The sequence below is a fragment of the Heterocephalus glaber genome, unplaced genomic scaffold, assembly GCF_053883595.1.
Source record: "Heterocephalus glaber isolate CG9 unplaced genomic scaffold, H.glaber_assembly_v1.0 deba00001826, whole genome shotgun sequence".
Taxonomy (NCBI): domain Eukaryota; kingdom Metazoa; phylum Chordata; class Mammalia; order Rodentia; family Bathyergidae; genus Heterocephalus; species Heterocephalus glaber.
Genome location: NW_028258489.1, coordinates 562,889 through 571,782, shown reverse-complemented (window position 1 = coordinate 571,782; position 8,894 = coordinate 562,889). Strand labels below are relative to the sequence as shown.

General features: G+C 37.7%; 1 protein-coding gene across 30 annotated transcripts in view; it reads right to left on the bottom strand.

The window, feature by feature from the left end:
• Positions 1-5,393: 5,393 nt before the first annotated feature.
• The window catches only part of Ktn1 (kinectin 1), a 119,268-nt gene continuing 115,767 nt past the window's right edge, over positions 5,394-8,894 (bottom strand). For all 30 annotated transcript variants that reach the window (XM_087203973.1, XM_087203987.1, XM_087203991.1 and 27 more), the window contains 2 exons: positions 8,376-8,495; positions 5,394-5,871 (listed from right to left, as the gene is read on the bottom strand). In XM_087203973.1, the coding sequence (XP_087060099.1) occupies positions 8,391-8,495 (105 nt within the window). In that variant the 3' untranslated portion in view covers positions 5,394-5,871; positions 8,376-8,390. The remainder of the gene's footprint in view (positions 5,872-8,375; positions 8,496-8,894) is intronic.

Below are 8,894 nucleotides of genomic sequence, written 5' to 3'. Positions count from 1 at the left end.
ATTAAATAATAAATAAGAATTTCCCCTAAATGAGGTTCATTGGTGCCGGGAGCAATGCTACATAATTGTAGGGAAAAATCATTCGGTTAGCCTAGTTCTCCTGCCTACAGCCCAGCTATGGAATTCCGAGACATTGCATTTTGGCCTCCGGTCACAACTGAGACCTCAGTGATCCGGTGATGCTGTCTGTGATTCTCCAGGACAAGAAACATCCTGGGAGCTGAGAACATCCTGGGAGGAACAAACACCTACTCAGTTCCTCCTTGATCTTGGACTGTTACCGTCTTATTTACGCAGGATGTACTGAACTCTCTGCAAGTCATTAGTTACATTTGTTTCTCCTGATGTACTGAGTACTGAATAAAAGGTGCGGTAAACTGAGGGCTTTCAGCTTTGCGGGCTGCCCGGAGCAGCACTGATCAGACCCAAAGCTCAGCTTCTTCTCAGTCTCATTTGTCTACCTTTGCTGTCATTCGCCGTGTGCTGCCGTGGCTCGCAGGAGACCAGGACTCACTGCAGAGGTTCTGGTAACGTCCCCTTCCCCTGTTCTCTATACATTGGGCTTGGGGATTTACTGAACAAAATGCCTCTCTATGGCTAAAACACAGCTGCCTCAATGAAGTTTTGCAGCTTTCTCCACTGAAGAGCGGCTTCTCCAGTTTTTCCCCAGTCTTAGACACCCCAACAAATATTATTAAAGAAATTATTATGCTTAAATTGGCTTCAATGAAAAGGGTTAAGTTTTCTAAATACAGAGGAAAATAGAAAAGTGACAAAGAGGAAGTAGGGAGAAACTTCAAATACTTCCCCAATTACATATTTTGTTGTTTTAAAAATATTTCAACATATATACAAATTGGTTTTATTTATAATAGAAGTTTTAGTTTGCTGAAAACAAAATTTGTTATTACCTGTTGTTTCCTTTTTTAAAGAATCTTTTTGGTTTATGCCTTATACTGAGTAACTACTTTGAAGATAACAGTACACAATGTAATTACTGTTATTCCCTTCTTTGGTCATTAAAACAAAGAAAAAAGAAAATACTCTTAGTTCAGTTTACAAAAAGTAGATAAAAATGTTTTATATTTGTTAGTTCTTTGGTTAGGTAAACTAAAATTAAATTCAAATGTTGACTTATCAAATGGTTTCAATACTCAGATTATGACTGTCCAAATAAACAATTATTAAGCTTAGTTTATAGCACTATATATATGCAATTAGAAATGTATATCCATCTGAAGGCAAAACATGCTGTAAAACTAAGCTTTTAAAGTTAAGCTTAATACATGCACTAAATGCTCTTTTATATAATACACATTACATCTAGGACTTAGGGATATAAAATGATAAAATATTCTGGTATCTCTTTAAATTTGGTCCTGCTGTTCAAAATTTGATCTATGTGCACTGGGTTTGATCAAACAAGCATTTTGCTATATAAAGGAGATACACTTATATACTGGGTAGTAAGTCTATTTGTACTTATTAACATTGTTTCCTAAACTTGTAAGAGCTCTACTAATGTACTTTAATTATACCAATGCAGTTATACCATATAAACCTTTTAAAGTAATTAAATTTTAAGAGTAAAAACCAAGGAAATATATGTAAAGATTTTTGTATAGCTGTGATGCTAATTATTACTAATCTCATGGTATATTAAATGTATCTGTTTCCCAAGTGTACAAGCGAACTAGGATGTGAAACTTAAAAATATTTTGTCACGTCATACTGACCTCCAAACAAAAGTTGTTTACCGATGGACTTTTCTAATTTTACATTTATATGATTATGTAATTGTATAATTATAGTTACATGTGCACAAACACTATATAGTTGATCAATAAACTATTAAGTATATCTGAAAACAAGTACATTCTATTTTAAAAGACATGTTGCTAAAAAATGTTTAGGGGAAAGTTTGTCATTTCATATCTTATTAGGTAAAGGAAACCAACTAAAAATTACTCTATACTAAAACAGAAAATTAAATTTGAGCGATAATAGCAAAAACCTAATAGTTCTAATGTAATTCATGATTGCTGTGCTACAATGTTTGCTCTTGATTTCAAATTTTCCTTGAAAAACTTTGTAACTGTTACCTGTTAACATTCCACAGAAATTTGACTTCTAAGACAACCATGACTGGTAAAAGAAGTAATAGTTCTCTGGCCCGACTTTGTACTTCAGAGGGCTCAATATCCAGTAAATCACAGTTGAACTTACTGATCCCACCTCAGTACTATTGTAACTGACCTGCTAGATGCTCAACAACTGAGGATTAAGAGGCCAAAGGTAAAAAGGTAACTGGGCAAAGGGGACACCAATATTTTGCCCCTTGCCCCCTGGCCCCAAGATCAGCCAGAAGCCAGGATGTGACTGGATCCCTCTAATGAGTCCTACAACTTCAATGAGTCACCAACTTCCTGAACAGAAAGACTGTAAAAGGGGGGTCACTAAAAAGGGAAATGTCCCTGTGGTTCTAAGGGAAGCCAAGTGGTCCAGCAAAGACCATGAGCCAACCTGGCAGATGACACAAGTTATAGAGGAGAAAACCAGAAGAGCTAGGAGGCTCTACCCATGGCCCCAAAAGTATGGTCTGAGAATCCTGAACTGACCTTAACAAATTAGACACATTAATATAGGTTACTTTGGTTGAACAGATATCTTGCTTTAAATAAAATACCCAACAGGAAAGTATAACCACAATTATACAGGACAGTGGCACGGCTTTACATGTTTCCAATTCTTTAATATATGGCTTAATAAGGCAACTTTTTGGATTCAATTTGATAGTTTAGTTATTTGAAATATATGAGGAAAATCTGGCCTCTCACAGCCATGTCCTTGGAAAGAGTTAACCATTTCAGATAATTATGGATAGTCCTTGATGCTATGACCAACCTCAGCAAGTTTTCATCACAATTTGGAATTGGAAACTATCAGGAACTTTGTGCCCTCTGTTACAGACTCACTGGTTTATCTTGTTCTTTGAAGGCTTCTTTTATCCATGTGTGACTTTTTTCGGTACCGCAGATCGAACTCGGGACCTTGCTCTTGTGAGGCAGGCGCCGGAACCACTGAGCTAAATCCCCGGCCCCTCCATGTGGGACTTTTTAACAATGGAAAGAAAATACTGGTTAACTGAGTCATACAGATCTTCCAAATGTTGACGTTTCATTACACATATCAAAAACTCACATTCATTACTACCTCTATAGATCAGCAAATATGTTCTCAGGTGACTCTGATACTGTTCACTGGAAGTGAGTGGTGCTAAAAATGCAGCACCAGTACACTAGCACCATCTGAAGTCTGGTTGAGACTTGCTCAGACACCATCAGATGTCAGTATGGTGAAAAAGGAAAATATATCTCACCCTGTAAGTTGTGAGCTTGAAAGCCCCTGGATGGGGATGCCCAGTGGTTTACAGACTGCACTTTTGAGAACCACTGAGGTAGACAATCCCTTAAAGAGTACAATGAAGGGAAAAGGCAAAATGGAAAATGTATATTAACATCAAAAACAAATATAGTCTTATAGTGAAAATTACTGATTTTCTACTTATAGTGTGAAAAATTCTAGCAACTTAAAATACATTTATATTTACACACACATACATAGGAATGTATATTTATCTATAAATGAATCTAAATATGGCAATCAAGCCAGACAGCTTAAGTTGAGGGTCAGAATCTTGGTTCCTCTTAGAAGCTAAGACCTTATAAAGTCCTAAGATGTAAGCACTCTTCTCCCATCCCAACATTTCGTAAAAATTAAATGAACTAATGTCACTGTTTTAAAATGTGGCGCACACATGTAATCCCAGCACTCAAAAGGCTGAGACAGGAGGATCACGAGTTCAAGGACAGCCTGGGTTATGAAGTGACTACAAGGCCAGCCTGAACACCACGGTGAGGCCCTATTCCAAGGGGAAAAAGTCTGGTATGATAATCTGTACAAGTGATGTCATTAATAGAATTCTGCTGATGAATATTAAATGTCCAATTGTCTACGAAAGTACAGATGACCAACAATTGAGTGAAATGAGAAAAATCTACCAGTTTGTAGAACAGCCTGAATGTGGTCTCTTTTCCCAACCAGTCTTCAACTTTGCTCTGCGGAGCCTACCTCACCTCTCATCCTGAACAGATCCCCATTTCTCCTTTACCTTCCATAAACAAAAGTCCAGCGCAGCCCAGTATAAGAACTTGTTTCCCACCTGCCGTGCCCTCAGTTCACACGAGGCTACTGGCAGCTTAGTGGCAGCTTCATTACTTGTTTTTTAGCTTTCCCATTGTCCTACCTTCTCTGGGGGCCTTGGTGATGAATGGGGTCATGAACAGTCATCTCTTGACTTACCTGGAGGTGGTAGTGTAGCCTTCTGTGATCACTGCTTGCAAGGGGCTTACTGCACCGAAGGGCCAAGGTGACCTGAATCCCCAAGGCAGTCACCACTGGTAATGGGCAGCCTCTTCAGTTTATCTCTGGATACTTTAGAAATTCAATTTGGTATGTGTGCTGAGAGAAAAAAAGTTAGGAGGCCCCACTTGAGTTAATCCTCGAGTCTAAAACTGAATTTCATCCATTCATTTATTTAATATTTGAGCACAAGTATCAACACTTTCTCAGGAACAGAGATACAGCAAAGAACCCAAAAAGAAGGTTCTGGCCCTCACAGAGCTTACTTGCTGGTGGCGGGATGGGGAGGAACAAGGCTATCTGTTAGAGAACCCTAAGTATTACAGATAAAAATGAAGCCGAAGAAGTAGGGTAGAGGGGATACTGAATGGTCAGAAAAGATCTTATAAGAAAAGTATTATTTAAGCAGATTTCAAGATGGTAAACAAGCAAACAAAAGCTGATATTCAAAAGAAGAGTTCTTAGCAAAGAAAAGGAAGTGCACAGTGCCTGTGGCAGAAGCATGACTATTATGTTCAAGAAACAGGAATGATACTATTTTGTAGCCTCCAAGGTACAATGGCACAAAATATTTGTCACCTGAAAAGAACAGTGTTGTACCAAATTATTTTTAAAAACTTTCATCAACAAAGCCATCTAAACTCTGTAATACGTGCCTGCAAAAGAAAACTAAAGTTAGTTATTATTACTTTAAAATCAATAGTAGCAGTAAAAGTAAAATAGAATTCCTGTACTAGGAGTGGGGTATTAAATCTGAAATCCTAAATTTTGCTCCATCCTTCCTGTAACCCACAGCACACTTGTCACAGTTTACACAGCACAGCAGCAGAGAAGACCCACAGCTCCAACTGGAAAGGTTACCTAAGTAACAAGACTTACTCATCTTGTTTGATGGCTGTGATTGTGTTCTAAATTATGTCCACCTGTAGAGCTAATGAACTCTGATAAAGCACAATGAGAATTAGGCTAACTCAAGTTTGAATAATAAGCATCCCTTTATTTGCTGACTGCCATTACAAAAACTGATTACATTTAGCAACAAAAGTGTCTTGAGTTGATGTCAGAGGCAGTTACTCCCCCAAAGTGTTAAGTAAAACAGTGTACAACATCAGTATTAAAATGTGAAATTTTACATTGTCTTTACCACTTTGATCTTCTGAACAATTGAATTGAACAAGGTAAAATAGTACACATTTATCTTCAGGAATGTCAAGGTCTAATTATTCAAACAGTTTTTATTATAAAACTAAATTCTGAAGGTGTCTACAGAGTTGGTTTCTCTTTAAATTTTTCTCTTTAAATCAGTAGTCTAACAAGATTAGAAAAGACAAAACTCTGTTCAGTGTTTCTGACATAGAAAGGGTGAAAACATAAATAAGGCTTTAATTTGGCAAAATATAATACAATGCCTTCTGCTGTCCTCAACTGAAGTTTCCCAATTACTTCACTCTGTAAAAGATCAGAAAGAAATTAACTTTAAAACAAAGCAACAAAAGTCAAATCAGAATACATTTTTCTTGTACATATTTCACTTGACCTAGCATACCCTTTCAAAGCAATTACACTCACGCTAATCAAAATTTTCTCAGGATTCAGATGAAGCTTTTAGGTAAATATTTTACAACGTGAGCCAAATCCTGTTAGGTAACATTGAAGAGGACAACACTGCAACCCCATTTTTATTAGTCCTACTCATGAGAACGTAAATCTAAGGCCAGTGAGAAGCATTAAAAACCAACTCAGAAATTTACAACTCTCCACTCATGAATAAATATTCACAAAGTCTAGAGGCAATTGGCAATCTTATATATTTCTATTTTTTGGTACCAGGGATCAAACTCCGGACCTTGGGCTTGTGAGGCAGGCGGCGGAACCACTGAGCTAAATTCCTGGCCCAATTTTATACATTTTTATGCTTGACAGATTAAGCCCTTCTCCAGTAACACCAGGCCTGTTGACTGATTTCAGCACAGTTAGCATATTTCATACATACTTCTACTATCTCATCACATGCCATGAAGGGCCTGTGATTGGATGCAGGGTTAAAAATTATTAATGATGTCATCAAAGACGGGTTCTTTGGACAGAAGCCATTCTAAAATGGATAAAGGAATTAAGAGCAAGGAAAGAAGTCAGTATTGTGATACGTTTCTTATTACAAGAATCCTTGTTAAATAGTGAAGAGAAAAAGTAGGGTGGTGAACTGAAAGAAACACAAGATTAAAATAAGCCACACTGTGCATGCTTTCAAGACTGGACAGAAGAAGCATTCCGAGAGAGTGAGGCTGAAGTGACGGGAAGGAGAGAAGAAAGAGTTACCAGAAGCAGGAAGCAAGCTGTTTCCTAATTTGGGAGAAAGATGATGTGGCAGAAGTGGAACCCCAGGAAACCAGAGAGGTTAGCTCTGGTTAGGATAAAAGACTGAGATGAGGTGTCATTACTTTTGCTGATACTTAAGAGAAAAAGAAGGGTTTATTAGGCAGGATCTTCTGAAAAGCATCTGACCTAAATTAGCATTTTAAAGAAAAACACATACTAAAATAGGTCAGAGGATGAGCAGCCTATAAAAGTGAGAAGGTGTGCCCTGCACCACCAAAGTGGAGGACTGTTATGGCTTGTGTCTGAATAGCCCTCCAGAGTCTCATGTGGTGCAGATGAGGCTTTCTCAGAGCTGGCTGGAGACAGGATGTCCGATGCTGGGATTAAGGGTGTCTGATCCCTAAATTACTCTAGACCTGAGTGCTATCCTCCCTGGGGGAGGGGGTAGCCTTGGCAAAATATAAAGGGACGAAAGAAGCTGCTCCGCTCACTTGTTTCTGCCTGCCTTGCTCTGCCATGAACTGCTTCTCCTCTACAGTGCCCCTCTGCCATGCCACCCTGCCCTGAAGCCAGCTCATTACGGCTGAAACCTCTACAAATTGTGAGCTGAAATAAACCTTTCCTTTTTTAACTTTGGGTGTCAGGTATTTTCTCTCAGCAATGAGAAAAGTAACTAAGACAAGGTCCATCATCTTTTTCAGGCTACTCAACCTATCCCTGAGGCCTGTGTAAAGCCATCAGTCTTAGGTATGGGTTCTGAAAGGCACAATTCAATGGTTAGTTGCCCCTTTGGGTCTACAGGAGAGTGTGATTATTTTAAACAGCCTCAAAAGAATAATATCTGAAGTATTCAGTGTGTATTCAAATACTCTAGGCAGTGTAACTTAAGATATTAAAAAATCAGTAAAATCCAGGTAACAACACAACAACAAAAAACCCTGCATTCACCAGTTAAAATAAAAGTCATTATTTAAGTGCTAATCATCCTGAGCTTTTCAAGGTAATACGGGCAATAAAAGTTTATAACATGATTTTGTTAATGATGGGTGGATTTATCCTCAATTAAAACCTTCAGCTCAGGCATTAATAGATTTCTTAGGTTACCTACAAAAGCAAACTTAAATAAAGAAGTCTAATACTCCCATCAACAGGTATATGGTAAATTTTGTGTGTTTATGTTAAAAAAAAAATTGTGATGACTTTATGTTCATCAATCTTCAGTAAAAATGTTGTGGGTCACTTTATTTTACCAAGTCATGAACAGAGGGGTAGGGAGGAGATATACAAATATTTCACCTGACCTAAGATCAGAAGAAACTAATGATGTACCAGGTATTGTGGCAACAGACAAACCCAGGGCGCCAAGTCACAAGAGAGTGTGTTTAATATAAAGATCAAATTTAGCAAAGATAAAGGTTTTGTCCCTTCCAAGCCAAAAGGCCTTCGAACTACACACAAGATGGAGATAAAACTCTAAAGAAGGTAAAGGCTATCATCTGAAAGTTCTGACAGAAATAATGAGGAAATATTTCTTTTGGAAAAATGAATTTTCTTGATTTGTGGTAAATATATATCACACATACCCTTCTCCCACTACGTCAATTAATAGACAGCAATACTCCATTTATTCTTACCCAAACCTGGTAGTGTTATTTCTCCTTTGTGAGCTGTTTGTTTACAGCCTGAAGCAACTGCTGTAACTGTGCTATAGTCTGATTTAGACTTACAGACATTGTCTCCTTTTCAGAAGACTCCTGAAAAAAAGAGATGAGTGATGAAAAACTCCAAATACAAGGAAAACAATGTGCAAACAAAAGCAGAAAATATCTTATTTCAAATACAAACATGAAAATTATGAAAAATGAAATAAAAATTAGCATCAGCAAAAACCACATAGAGAGTGTTAACTACTGGTGCAAACTAGTCAGCATCAAGGAAGATTATGTTGCAGGAAATTTTGTCCTTGGCCTCGAAAAGAAAAACCTAGAATCTCTGAATATCAGAAATAAATCCATTTTTCCTTTCAGAAAAAACAAAAACAAAAACAAAACCCCATGCAGTAAATCAGTTAACAGATGCTGAGCTCTTACTGGGTGCCAGGCAGTTCTAAGTGCTGCCTCACTACTGTAGGCCTTTGCACCCTAGCCCCAACT